The sequence below is a fragment of the Pagrus pagrus genome, assembly GCF_965226575.1.
Source record: "Pagrus pagrus genome assembly, chromosome: 10".
Taxonomy (NCBI): domain Eukaryota; kingdom Metazoa; phylum Chordata; class Actinopteri; order Spariformes; family Sparidae; genus Pagrus; species Pagrus pagrus.
Genome location: NC_140194.1, coordinates 13,009,655 through 13,024,623, shown reverse-complemented (window position 1 = coordinate 13,024,623; position 14,969 = coordinate 13,009,655). Strand labels below are relative to the sequence as shown.

Here is a 14,969-nt window from a genome sequence, read left to right as displayed (position 1 = left end):
ATGTTTGTCCAGCTTGACTCTGGTGACTGAGGCATAGTTGTGAGGCGCAGGGAGGAAATTCGTTGGTAACCTGTAAAGTACAGTGATACAACAGGTGATAAACAAACATTCAGAGTGAGGAGAAGTTAAAACAATAATGCAGAAACATGGCTTTGTTGGAGCTGTACACCGAGGTAAGACCAAATGTTTTATTACAATACAGAAAATGGTACTTTCATGTTGTTTTACAGAGACATATGGAAACTTTGTCAGGGCCCATGGAAGTTAAAGTGATGTAGAGAAAGCTGTAGCCAAAGGAATTTAAAGTGGAAATACTGGCTCAACTTTTAAAATGTAAACCTTTATGAGCTGTTAATAACAGATATGAACTATAATTACTTTTGGGTTTAATGGTAAATAAATATAGATCCTTCCAGTTTATTGTGTAAATGTTCACACAGGGACTATAGTGTTACATTTACAGTGTTACATACTTAAATAACTCTAGATTGTCTACATGTCACCACTATAATCTTCTCCTTCAGTACAACAGAGTGTGGATACCAGATGCAGAACATGTCTGGAAATCAGCCGAGATCATGAAAGACTTTCACTCTGGGGACAATGTTCTTGAACTGCTCCTTGAAGATGGCACTGTAAGTAAAATATGACTAATAAAACCTTTTTATGATGGTGAGCAGTAGCGGCTGACTTTCTTTTACATAACTGTGTCACTGTCACAGGAGCACTACTACCCTGTTGACCCATTAAAGCCACAACTCCCTCCTCTTCGCAACCCGGACATCTTGGTGGGGGAGAATGACCTCACCGCTCTCAGCTACCTGCATGAACCTGCAGTCCTGCATAATCTCAAAGTGCGATTTGTGGAGTCCAGAATCATCTACACTTACTGTGGTACAGTTGAAACAAACCGTCAGACCATATGTAAGCAGCGAGGTTGTCGACAGTTTGTGCTCTTGGCTCAACCTGCTCTGTTTCCTCATTTTCAGGTATTATACTGGTGGCTGTAAATCCATACAAACAGCTTCATGTCTATGGAGATGCAATCATTCATGCCTACTCAGGCCAGAACATGGGAGACATGGACCCTCATATATTTGCAGTGGCAGAGGAGGCCTACAAACAGATGGCCAGGTAAATAAAAGCTCAAATAACCACATATATTAGAATATACAGTCTTGCTAACAGTGTTTTTTTTTCCTCTTAGAAACCACAAGAACCAGTCCATCATCGTCAGTGGTGAATCTGGAGCCGGTAAAACAGTGTCTGCTCGATACGCTATGAGGTACTTTGCTGTTGTGAGCAAATCTGGAAGTAACACTCGAGTTGAAGACAAAGTCCTGGCATCCAATCCAATAACAGAGGTACGATTTCCCTGGACCAGGAGTCCGACACATGAAGCAACTTGTCGCTATTCTCTGGCAAAATTTATTGAAATGTATTGACAGATTTCTGCTCTAGTGCTCAAAAAAACACATCTGTTTTTTACATACTCTCTGTTTTAGCTCCTGTCTCTTTAAGGCCCCCCTCCTGAATACCCAGTCTCCTCTGATTGGTCAGCTCACACACACCTCACCCAGCCCCGCTAACAACAACAGAGCACTTTAGCTAAATCAATTCTTACGTGTTAAACTAGCCCCTAGGCATAAATTATGCAAATGTATGACATGGTGACATAATGTGACGTCAAAAAGTCACAGAATTAAAAGCAGGACTACTGACGAGGCGTTTCAGGAGCAGTGTTGTCTGTGGGAGAGAGGAGCTTCTGTTGGTGTGGACCTTTTTAACTTTCAAGATCTTTTACATGCACAGTAACCTGTATAAAACACTGAAGGAAAGGAAAAAAATTAATGCATGATAGGTCTTCTGTAAAATCACAACAATTTCACATATAATCTCAGATCAGCTTCATAATACAAAATAAACAATATATAATATATCTATTTTTATTTAGTTTTATTTCTGTTTATGTTTGCACTGATCCCTCAAGCCTTTGACAAAGATACAGTACGTAAGAGAGGAAGGATATTTGACAGTTTAACAATAAACATTGTCTAAAATTATATCAGTGCACCGAAACAGGAAAACTTCACCGAATATGTAATAATTATCGATTACCTCAAGCATATTTTTCTGCATTACAATCTCTGATATAAATCTGTGATGGTTGTTTGAGCTCCAGTATGATCTGTGGTTGATTTGTCAGAACGGTGACAAAATTTAAACTAATTGGTTGTCATTTGATGCGCCCATTTCATTCATTAAGACATCTTATATCATTCTGATGATTTCAAAAGAGACCTGATGACCTAAGGTGATTTTCTCTCAGGCAATAGGAAATGCAAAGACCACCAGGAATGACAACAGCAGCCGCTTTGGGAAATACACAGAGATCAGCTTTGACAAGAAGTACCGGATCATCGGAGCGAACATGAGGACGTATCTCTTAGAGAAATCCAGAGTCGTTTTTCAGGTAGTATGAGTGATGAAGATGTCTAAGATGTTTGTATCTGATCCATAGTAATGACACTCTTGTCTTATTCAGGCAGACAACGAGCGAAACTATCACATATTCTACCAGCTGTGTTCCTGTGCTCACCTGCCTGAGTTCAAGCATCTAAGACTGTGTGAGTGTTTGTCCTTGGTCACGGGGAGTAGGGGTGCTGCGGGGCTGCAGCACCCACTATAACGGGGCATTATAAAACCCATCAGCTAATAAACTTAATGTGTAACATTTGCCGAATTTACAAGAAGGCCCAAATAATTAAGATTTTGTCATAGATAGTGTTTCTCAAAGTTGATTAGGTTTGGCCTAACTCAACAACTCATAAAATAGAGGGATTTTAAAAGGGAGTCTGGGGAATTTCTCTCTATCTTTATCTCCCTGCTGTTGTTGACTGTAGTTGCTGTGAATGATTTGTCCTATAGTGTGCTATTGGTGAAGTTTGCTGTCTGCTGTCCTGCAAAACATTTTAAAATTGTCATAGATTGTTGCCGATAAATTAGACTATTATTTAAAAAATGATAATTAGATTATATTAAATATATATTCCTCTCATCTGTAGTGAGTGCAGATAAGTTCCTGTACACCTGCATGGGCGGTGAGATCACTATTGAAGGTGTAGATGACAAGAAAGACATGGAAGAGACTCGACGGACCTTCTCACTGCTGGGTAAAAACCACTTCAGCTGTCAGACTGTAGCTTGCTTTAAGGTCTGAAACATTTCTGTTAACTTTACCTTCTTCTCTCTGCTTTTCTCAGGGTTGAAGGAGGACTTCCAGTCAGATGTGTTCAAAGTCTTGGCGGCCATTTTGCATTTGGGAAATGTGGAAATCAAAGATTCTGGAGGTGATAAATCATCAGTTCCTGTGAGTTTCAAGTTCACAGTTCACCTCTAAATCAAAAATACATATTTTTACGCTGACATGTAGTGCCATTTATCCATCTAGATTGTTTTGGTGTGAGTTGTTGAGTTTTTAAGATATTGGCCTTCTCTCTGCATCTACTGACGTCTTCCTTGGCTGAGCTGTAATGTTAGCTAGCCTCTTGTCCATGAGTACAGGGAAAGTAGTTCTTACATGAAACAGCTCACAGTGAGGTCTGTGGATTATCTTGAGTAACCGGGTCAAGGTTTCTGGAAAAGAGACGTCGCTGCTAAGTTGCACTTTGAGCACCACAAGCTGATGAGTGCCATCTACTCATATTATATTTGAGAGAAGGCCGATATCTCCAAAACTGAGCAACTCACACCAAAAAAACTAGATGGATAAAAAGCACTACATATAAGAGGAAAAAAATTTTTTTGTGATTTTGGGGCAGACTTTCCCTTTAAATTGCCTCTGTTTGCGAGGTTAGATCTGAAAACATTAACCAGACTTCATACAAGACTTGATTTGCCTATCTTCCAGTCCAGTGATCCACACCTGGCAGTGTTCTGTGAGTTGCTGGATGTCAGGGCGGAGGAGTTGGTGCGTTGGCTGTGTCATCGGAGGATCGTCCTGGTGGCAGAGACGGTGGTGAAGCCGGTGCCCAAGAAGCGGGCAGTAAATGCCAGAGATGCCCTCGCCAAGCAGATCTACGCCCACCTGTTTGACTGCATTATTAACAGGATAAACACAGCACTGAAGGTTCCAGCAAAGCAGCACGCTTTCATAGGTGTTCTGGACATTTATGGGTAATGCAGACACGACTCTTTTGATAATTCAGGTCTCTTTAGCTGCCATTTTTACTGTGATCTTGATGTCCTTCGTCCTCAGCTTTGAAACGTTCGACATCAACAGCTTTGAACAGTTTTGTATCAACTATGCAAATGAAAAGCTTCAACAGCAGTTTAACTTGGTATGCATCACCGCCATCACAAATCATTTAAAATCACTGTGTACTGTCCTTCATCACCTCAGAGGGTTGTTCTCTCGTCTTTCTTCAATCAGCATGTGTTCAAGCTGGAGCAGGAGGAGTACATGAAGGAGGACATCCCGTGGACGCTGATAGATTTCTATGACAATCAGCCGGTCATTGACCTGATTGAAGCAAAGATGGGGATCCTCGACTTGCTTGATGAAGAATGTTTGGTAACTGAATGGACATGTATTAACATCTTATTTTCCCTTGATGATATTTTTTGTTTACAGTTGCTGTGCCTGCTATTCACACATGTTTTTACTCTTCAGTTTCCTCAGGGCACTGACCAAAGCTGGCTGCAAAAGCTTTTCAACTACCTCGAGCCCAACCCTCTGTTTGAGAAGCCCAGGTTATCAAATGAGGCATTTGTGATTCAACACTTTGCAGACAAGGTGCAGTCTGGTGACCCTTAGAAACACATTTCCTGCATAATGTAGCACAAAAACACTCCAACTATCATTAACTAATAATGCTTTTTTAAAATATGTGAGTCTGTTTTCCATTAACAGGTGGAATATCAATGCAGAGGTTTCCTTGAAAAGAACAGAGACGCTCTGTATGAAGAACTGGTTGACATAATGAGAGACAGCAAGGTAATATACCTATTTTTTATTTTTATTTTTGCCAATTTGGCAAATGAAACATATTATAACAGAAGAATGGTAAGGCCTAATTGCATTCATGAAAAGTAGTTTCTGTAAATATGTTTGTTTGGCATGTGGTTAAAAAAAAAAACTACGTCAGCTCAAACATGGCTCAAAAATGTTTTGTTTTGTTTTTGTCCTTGTCTATATTAAGTCATATTTGAATAACAAGAAATAAGACATCATTTATGCCAAAGCTATAAAATCACCTCATAAACCTTCTATATTTTGTGAACTACACCTGTATAAAATGTTAGACCTCTTGGCCTGACAAATCAGTGTCTGTATCATTAAATCCAGCCCATTCAGCCTTGTTTTTTATCTCGTTTAACACATTTCTCCTGCTCGCTGCTTGTTATCAGTTTCCTTTTCTGGCCCACTTTTTCCAAGAGGAGGAGCGAAACACTGCCAACAGCAAAGGTGTCAAAGTGAGGCCCGCCAGGCCGGCTGTGAAACCAGCCAATAAACAGCTGAGAACCTCTGTGGGAGATAAGGTGGAAATGTTTACTCACTGGAGATTTGAGCTCACTAGCTGAAGTTTCCATAATATTCTGTATGTACCAATGTGTTAGGAACAAAACTGAGTTTGCATCTTGTATTCGTATCCTTTCTCATGTGCTTTGTGATTGAATGTAGTTCTGCAGCTCCCTGTCTTTACTGATGGAAACACTGAATGCCACCACCCCTCACTATGTGCGCTGCATTAAGCCCAATGAGGAAAAGCTCCCATTTGAGTAAGTACTCATGAAGCTACTGTTATTTATTATTCTCTTTTCTGTATTTGCAACCCTGTTAGCTTCCCAGACATGGTTGCTCGTCCTCCTGGGGTCTGTAGAAAAACAACAAGAATTTAACATCACACAGTATAGAAAAAACGTAAAAATACTTTAAAGGCTAAATGTAAACATCAGAAAATATGTAAAATGACTCTACATGTGAAACCATAAATAACAGTAACCTATAATGGGAGCACAAACAAAACTGTGACAGACGCACGGCACCAAAGAATAAATAAAACCATCAAAAAGGCTACAAAACAGCAATAAACAAGGAAACATCTACATCTTTGTTCTGTTTTATTGACTTTTTGAAGGTATATCTTTTTAACATGATCCCCTCTGTGTTCACCTGTATGTTTGCTTGTTTTTCAGATATGACTCCGGGAGGGTGGTGCAGCAGCTACGAGCCTGTGGAGTCCTTGAAACGATTCGTATCAGTGCCCAGAGCTATCCGTCCAGGTGGTTCTCTTTATTCATTAAGAACCAAACTTCAGTCTTCTCATCTTCATATGCTCATGTTTTAATGACAAATAATGATATTTCCAGGTGGACGTACATCGAGTTTTACAGCAGATACAGTATCCTGATGTCACATCAGGAGGCCGATCAGAGCGACAAAAAACAGACCTGCAAGGACGTGCTGCAGAGGTTGATTCAGGTTAGCCGCCAACAGTGTGATGCATTATTACTGTGCACTGCATGTGTTGTATCCATTGATGGGGAACTTTGAAACCATAACTTTGCAAGCTGCCAAACACTGAAAGAAGCAAAGGAGAAATCCAGTTTGATTAACTGATGCTACTTAGAAAAAGTAGAACAAAATAATGATCAAATTGACAACATGTGACATGAAATTCTATAAAAAATGCCACTCAATTGCGTTTATTACAAAAAGTGCACATTTGTTCATTACTTAATGATCATTGTTATAAAAGGTACCCAAAAGTCATACTTTAGTGAAATAAATAAATATAAATATAAATAAATTGTTAAAGTCACCCCTATAAATAGTACTTGAGATAAAGTCTTAAAGGATCTGGTGTTAAATGAGCTTAAGTATCAAAAGTAGAGGTGAAACTAAAAATATAAATATCTATTTACAAATTTAAATAAAAATATGCTACTTTGGCTTTGAGGCAGCATAAAATCTGCAAGGTGACTAGTTACTAAAGTAATCTAATAAATGTAGTAGAGTAAAAGTGCAACATTTGGCTCCAAAATGTAGATGAGTGGGAGTATAAAGTAGCAGAAAATGGAAGTACTCAAGTTAAGTAAACATTTTACTTAAGTGCAGTAGTTAAGTAAATGTATTTGGTTACATTCCATCACTGATTACAGTAAAGGAGCAATGGTAAAATAAACGGTTTGTATCACTTGATCTCTAGGACCCAAACCAGTACAAGTTTGGTCGGACCAAGATCTTCTTTCGAGCCGGGCAGGTAGCGTATCTCGAGAAGCTGCGCCTGGACCGGCTGAGAGGAGCCTGCGTGACCATCCAGAAACACGTCCGCGGGTGGAACCAGAGGAGGAAGTACCTGCGCATGAGACAGGCAGCCATCATCCTCCAAGAATACATCCGTGGAAAGAGGACAATCCGGTTAGAGGCGTTCACTTACGGTGTTGTTGTCCTGCATCCTCCGTTGTGTCCTTTATGGTTCTGACAGGTATTTGTTTTTGTCTGCTAACTTGCAGTAAAACAGTGAGTGCTGCAAAACTGAAGCAGGGCTGGGCGTCAGTGGTGATCCAGAGACACTGGAGAGGTTACCGCATGAGACAGATCTATCAGGTCGTCCGTCTGGCCTCCATCACCATCCAGGCCTTCACACGAGGTTGGATGGCCCGTAAACGGTACAAGAAGGTCTGTAACCGAAGTTTAATTAATGAATCTCTTAAAAACAAGAATATTCTAAATGTAACCATAAGATTTATGGCTTACTGTCTTTTTGGTAATCCTCAGATGATGAAAGAGCAAAAGGCCCTGGTTCTACAGAAGTATGCCAGGGCGTGGCTGGCACGGCGACGATTTCAAACCATGCGTCGGCTGGTGCTTAACGTCCAGCTCTCCTACAGGGTGCAGCAGCTCAGGAAGAAGATTGAAGAGCAGGTAAATATGCTTCCAAAGGTACTTCGACTGCGGCTTTGACATAGACGACTTAACTGAGTCCCTGTGTCCTCACAGAACAAAGAGAACCGTGGATTGATGGAAAGACTGACAAGCGTGGCCACCTCCCACTCTCAATCTGTGGACAGGCTTCAAGTTTTGGAGGCACAGCTGGAGAAAGTGAACAACCAGAAAGAGTCTTTGGAGGCGAGAGAGAAGAAAGCAAAGCAGGATGCTAGTGTGGTAAGTCTTGAGGATGATGCTGAAGTTGATGCTTGAATTTAGCAGAGTTGTTTGTGTTTTGCCCTTTAAAAAAACATTTTTATTTTCTTTCCAGACAATTGCGCAGTTTAAAAAGGAAACAGATGCACTAAACCTTGAAAAACAGAATTTAGAGAAACAGTTTGAAGCGTCCACCAAAGAGGCAAAAGGTAACAGGAATCAGTAATCTTATGTGTGCTCCTCTTTTTGTAAAATGTATAACCAGTTTTCTCTTACAGAGAGCTTTGACCATATAAAGAGGAATCTTGTGGAAGAGAAAGACTATGAGGCAAGACTTAGGAAGTAAGTATTGAAAATGTGCATTCTGCCTCGTCTACAGCACCGAGCAAATACTTCTTTCACCCTCAGCTTGTTCAGTTTATTCAGTTAGCTGATGAGTTGATTCTTGGCAGAATCGCAGAGAACAACATTGAGATCCAGAGACAGGACCACGAGAAGGAGGTGGAAGCTCTGAAAGAGGAGATAAAGAGACTGAAAGAAGAGAGAGTTGTTCTGCAGAGGAAGGTAGACGAGGAGGCGCAGACGAACTCTGACCTGCAGGAACAGGTCATCCAGCTTACCAAACATGTCAAGGTCATCCCCGAGCTGCGCAGAGACCTCAACAACCTTCAAAATCAGAGGAACAGCATGGACCGAAAGGTGAAACAACAGTCGGAACAAGCCAGAGGTACGACTTCTTCTTAAATACCTTCATTCAGGAAAATGATTTGTCCTGTAAATAAAGACTTTTGATAATCATCCTTCGATGTTTTCCTCAGTTAAAATGAACGATATTGCAAGACAGCTTCTTGGTGATGTTGTTGAAGAGGACGTTCTCTTGGGGTAATCCACATTTTTTAACTTTTTCCTTCTCTCCTGTAGTTGTTCTCTTTCTCATTTCGGCATTAAATCTCACTTGTTGTTTCTCTGAAGCTTAACCCCAGACAACTCTGAGAAGATTTATGAAATGGAAGATTTGCTGGAAGCCTTTGATGGCCTGCAGAAAGCTACCAGGTCTGTTTTTACTGCCAACGATAGCAATCCTTTAGCTTAATGTCAGTGTTTTTCAGCTGAGTGACACATCTTAGTTTGAAATGTTTTCACCTTTGTTGGCAGAATTCTGGAAAACCACCAGAGGGAGCAGAAGGAAGGCTATGAGACCCAGGTGGAGGGCTTGAAATTGAAAGTGGACCACCTTCAAAATGAGAACAGCGAGCTGCAAAAGCTGTTCCAGGAGAAAAGTAACATCAATGAGGATATTCGCCAAGAGGTGTCCAGGCTCAGCAGTGAGAACTCAGTATGTTTCAGCATTCTCAGCCCAGTCATTTGACTAAATGTTGGCATTATATGTTTCTGCAACCCACAGATTTTTTTTTTTACATGCAGATTAGATGTCTATGAGATAACTGAGATAACAAAATCTGTTTTTTTAGCGTGACGTCGGTACATTTTCAAGGACATTTTTCAGCCGTCTCTGTGGCAACAAAACCAAGTATATTTAGCAAGACTTCGGGACATTTTTAAGTTGTCTTTGTGGCAACTAACCAGATCATTTTAACAAGAGGTCAGAACATTTTCCAGCTGTTTCCATGGACATGTTGTAGCGGTCCTTATGGAGTCAAAACCAAATAGTTTTAATGTGATGTCATTTGAACATTTTCCAGCCGTCTTTGTGGCAACAAAACCGGATGTTTTAACGAGACAACAGGACATTTACCAGCTGTTTTCTAGGACATTTTCCAGCCATCTTTCTGGCTACAAAACTGGGTATTTTTAATGAGATGTTTTTCTTTCTTGTCTTTGTGTCAGCAAAACTTTTTATTTTGAACAAGTCGTTGGGACATTTTCCAGTCATCTTTGCAGCAACTAAGATATTTTTAACAAGACATCGGGTCATTTACCTGCTGTTTTCCTTCATATTTCCTGCCATGTTTGTGGTGACAAAACCAGATATTTTAAGCCAAAACATGACCTTTTCCTAATACTAATCAATTGTTTTTTGTGCTTAACCCTAACCAGACCTTAAGCGCAAGAGTTGTTACAACATACAAATTGAAACTGAAGATAAAGAAACATGAAGAAACATAAAGTTTCAACATATCAGTGGTTTGCAGAGACGTACAATGCCAATGTTTATTGCAGAAATTGGCTTGTGCATTCTTGATTTCTTACTTCACTTCTTAAGATAGATGAGGTGCAGAAGTTTCCATGGTTTGTGATTTCTCTGGTTTAATGTGATCCACAGGTCATACCGGAGCTCAAACTGCAGGTTTCAGAGCTGCAGAGACAAAAACAAGAATTGGAGGCAAATGTCGAAGAGAAGAGCAGAGAACTAGCAGGTTGATCTTCATATTTCTTTTATTAAACTATTTCGCCATGAAGCTGTTTTGCAGATTAGCATTTTTTATGTTATATTTTATTCATTTTTTGTTCATGTCACCCGAAAGAAAAAACTGAAGAGATCACTGATGTTCTTCAAAGGAAGATTGAAGAAGAGAGCTCACAGCGCAGGTGAAATTATACTGATATCGGAGTCTGTTTCTTGATTAAAGAAGTGTTGGTCATTTCTGAGACGCCCTGATTTTTGTCACTTCTTAGACACTTTGAGGAGAAAGCTGAGGAGCTGGAGGAGCTGAAGGGGGAGCTTCAGGGCCAAATAGAGGAGCTGGAAGAGGAGAACGATCACTTGAAGAGACAGCAGCTGATGGACAGGGAGGCCAAGATTAAACTGAGACAGGAGATTTCACGATTAACTGCTGAGAATATGGTGTGTGTGGATCAACAGTGTGTGGATGCAGGCGTTCTCTGTATGAAAGACGGTAACTAATTCTACTTTTCTTGCAGGACATTGAAGAGCTGCTGGACCAGAAAGACAGATTAATAAAGAAGCTCCTGAATCAGATAAAGAGCCTTGAAGTGTCACAGAAGGGTAAAGCTTATATGTGTGCATTCAAAGTGAAATAAATCTAAGACAAACACCGAGAAGTGTTCATCACTTTAATGTTTCTCACACAGCGAAGCAAACGTCTGCACCCACAATTCCCAAAGATTACCTCGGTATGCTGGAGTGCAAGAGAGCGGATGAACCGAGGCTCATTCAAAACATCATTCTGGGTATTCTTCCTTTTTCATTAAGCCTGTCAATTTTGTGAGTTTGTCTTGTGAAGCATCTTCCTTTGAGCAGGAATAAATATTAACTAGATGAAACTTTCTGCATTCTTCCCACAGACTTGAAGCCCAGAGGCGTGGTGGTTGGTATGATTCCAGTTCTGCCAGCTTACATCATCTTCATGTGCGTCCGTCATGCCGACTACCTGAACGATGAAGGCAAACTCAAGTCTCTAATGAATGCAGTTATCAGCGCTGTCAAAAAAGTCATCATGGTGAGGTTAATTCTCACTCTACTAGTCTTTATCTCGGCTGTAGATTTGCTAAATCAATAACAGATGTAATCTAAAGGCAGTTATTCAGAAGATTAGGTCACTAGTGTGTTGGCAGAATTATAGTTTATTTATTTCACGTTGTGATGTTAATGATCTGAAAAGAATAAGAAGAACATCAAGCTGCGTAAATAAACTAAAATATCAGATCTCTAAAGAATAAGAAATAAATGAAGACAATCTTTCATTTCAGAGTTACCACAAAGACTTTGAGTTGCTGTCGTTCTGGCTCTCAAACGTCTATCAGCTGCTCAACTGTCTGAAGCAGTACAGCGGGGAGGAGGTCTGTATTTACTGTGTTTGTCATGTCATATACAGGAGCAGGCATATTTATTTGACTTTCTTTTATCTTCTGTTTACAAAAGGAGTTCATGAAACAAAGCACTCCCCGCCAGAAGAAGAACTGCCTGCAGAATTTCGATTTGTCTGAACACAGACAGATTCTCAGCGACCTGGCCATCCACATCTACCATCAGTTCATCTCCGTCATGGAAAAGAGCCTCACTCCCGCCATTGGTATTTTAAGTTCATCCTAATCACATGCAGGTTTTGATAGTGTTCAACCTAAAATGTGCTGCTTCACTTCCTTCTCCTACAGTACCCGGTATGTTGGAGCACGAGAGTTTACAGGGGATCTCAAGCATGAAGCCGACGGGCTTCAGGAAGCGCTCCAACAGCGTCTACGAAGACTCAGAGACGTACACCATCTCCTCCATCATTCAGCAGCTCGGCGTCTTCCACTCCACCATGAGCCAGCATGGCATGGAGCAGGGCCTCATCAAACAGGCTGTGAAGCAGCTCTTCTTCCTGGTTGGTGCGACCACCTTCAACAACATTATGCTCCGCAAAGATATGTGTTCCTGCAGGAAAGGGATGCAAATCAGGTCGGTAGTCGTAGTGACTTAAAATAATATTGCGCTATCTTTAGGCTATATTGCAACGCACAATATATTTTCTTGATATATGGAAATCTTCATAAATGCTTGGACATGCGTGACAAAATCAAAAATCGTGATTTTTGACCAAATACCTCAATATTGATATTTCAAGAATATTATAGGAATGACTGTTGGTACTTAGGGCTGAACCCGAATATTTGACTTTTGGATATTCAATTTTAGGATACAGACATTCTTGTTTTTTGTTTTTTTGTTTTTTTGTTGTTGTTTTTTTTAAATATAGACTCAGTTAAGGTGGAGCCCAACATATGGTAAATCGGGACAGCCCTATCGGTACTTTTACAAATAATCATCTGTAATGTGATTATAATAACCAAGTAATTAAAGGCAACTATCAGAACAAGAAGAACAGTCTGGTAAGTTCAGAAAATGACATCACTTTTCTGTATTGCAGCCTTTTAAAACCAGGATAGGACAACAGTTATGTCATATCATGATGTAAAGATATCCAAAATCTAAGATGATATACAGCATAGTCTCATTCACGATTATGATATATTATCGACATATTACCCAGCCTTATAGTTTCTCTGTTTGTTTAGGTGCAACATCAGTTATCTGGAGGAATGGCTGAAGGAGAAGGAGCTGCAAAGCTCGAATGCTATAGACACTCTGAGGCCGTTGTCTCAGGCCGCCTGGCTGCTGCAGGTCAACAAAACCACTGACGACGACGCCAAAGAGATCAGTGAAAAATGCACCGAGCTAAACTCTGTCCAGGTATTTAATTCATGCCACACATTAGCAGTATTTTCTATATTTAAAAACATCACTCATTCACGCTAACATGAAAGAAAACTCACATTCATATTCAAATTTGTAGATTGTCAAGATTTTGAACTCCTACACACCCATTGACGATTTTGAGAAAAGGGTGTCGTCGTCATTTGTCCGCAAGGTTCAGGTGAGACTTTGAGTTTATTTTCTACAACCTTGATTCCAAAAGAGTTGGGACGCTGTGTGAATGTAAATAAAATCAGAATGTTATTTATTATTATTATTATTGTAATTTGCAAATGAACTGTGTTTACCGACAACGCCTTAACCAAGTGTACTCAACCCATGATGTAATATCCTTTATACAAGCATGTCTTTTTTTGCCCCTCTCCCAACTTGTTTGAAACGTGCTGCTGGCATCAGGTAAAACATTAAATATATTGTCTTTGTACTGTTTTTTAATTTAGTATAATTATGTCAAAATGTCACATCCTGATTTATTTATGTTTCACACAGCATCCCGACTTTTTTGAAATCGAGGTTGTAATGTTAATGTCATGAAACACTTCTGCCACTTATATGTCAATCTGTTCCTCGTTGCAGTCATTACTTCAAGACCGTGACGGGTCCTCGCAGCTGATGCTGGACTCCGACTATCGTTTCCAGGTCACGTTTCCTTTCTGCTCGTCCCCACAGGCTCTGGAGCTGCTGCAGGTCCCGAGCAGCCTTCATCTGGGTTTCCTAATGAGGATCTGACACAGCCAGCCTTTGACCTCGCGCTACATCATGACTGATTCATAGTGCAGCGGCCTTTGGCTGTATCTTATTGTACATGTAAATATGTAAACACTTTAAATAAAATTCAAGGCTGGTGCCAGGCTGTCCAGAGGTCATGCTTGCCTGACAAACCACCTCCAAATGGAAAGTGTCTTAAATGTTTTACTTGGATTTTCTTATTTTTATTGTTTCATTTTGTTGCCAATATTGCAACGAATAGTGGATTTGTTGATCCACAGAGAAATGGAGCTTCTCCGGTGTGACGATCTGCTGCTTTTCTGTCCATCTGAAGACAGCTGACCTACATTTCATTTCAAACATCAGAGTGTACAGACCGTTTCAAAGCCTTCTTTGCCCTGCTAGGAATGAAAGTCTAGTGGCGATGAAATTAATCATTTCTTTGTTGCTGTTTTGCATACGAGTGGTCACTTTTAAATATAGTGAGTCTAAAAATACTGACACACGAGCCAGTTAAATACCCACCCGTGTTCCCCTTGCTTGCTAAAACAAAAAACAAGGACACAACCTCAGTGTTAAAATGTGGGAATGAACATGACATTTAAAAAACTCGACAGTATTTAGAATCAATCACTCAAAACACAGGATTATACGAATGTTTTCATATATTTCTTTAAGAATATGTTTCTTGTAACAGCTATTTAATGTGATACTCCACTGAAATAAATGATTTTATCTGTTTTAATGCGAGAGTGCCATATTGATTTGCTGTACTAGTGCATTACGGACAGCAATGTCGCATTTGAATATGTATTTGAATGCATTATTTAGCTGTAGAGTAGGAGCGCCGCTGAGGATGCAGCCCGTGTGGAGCAGCAGCAGCAGCAGCAGCATCACCAGGATGCAGGACCCTCCTCCTCCTCCTCCTCCTCC

The 14,969-nt window shown here is 40.2% G+C and overlaps 1 protein-coding gene across 1 annotated transcript; it reads left to right on the top strand.

The window, feature by feature from the left end:
* Window positions 1–60: 60 nt before the first annotated feature.
* Window positions 61–14,771, top strand: myo5c (myosin VC). Its single transcript, XM_084365309.1, has 40 exons — window positions 61–173; window positions 525–635; window positions 723–894; window positions 990–1,134; window positions 1,208–1,364; window positions 2,330–2,473; window positions 2,546–2,627; window positions 3,066–3,173; window positions 3,264–3,370; window positions 3,911–4,176; window positions 4,259–4,340; window positions 4,433–4,573; window positions 4,673–4,795; window positions 4,913–4,996; window positions 5,410–5,541; window positions 5,684–5,781; window positions 6,199–6,285; window positions 6,373–6,484; window positions 7,212–7,423; window positions 7,519–7,684; window positions 7,784–7,930; window positions 8,006–8,170; window positions 8,265–8,358; window positions 8,428–8,491; window positions 8,602–8,876; window positions 8,968–9,031; window positions 9,122–9,202; window positions 9,305–9,485; window positions 10,434–10,527; window positions 10,636–10,699; window positions 10,787–10,955; window positions 11,033–11,117; window positions 11,204–11,302; window positions 11,417–11,571; window positions 11,822–11,911; window positions 11,994–12,144; window positions 12,227–12,512; window positions 13,130–13,304; window positions 13,408–13,488; window positions 13,905–14,771. Exons 1-40 carry the CDS (start codon window positions 147–149, stop codon window positions 14,055–14,057), a joined length of 5,229 nt encoding a protein of 1,742 aa, XP_084221435.1. The 5' UTR covers window positions 61–146; the 3' UTR covers window positions 14,058–14,771.
* The last annotated feature ends 198 nt before the right edge of the window (window positions 14,772–14,969 follow it).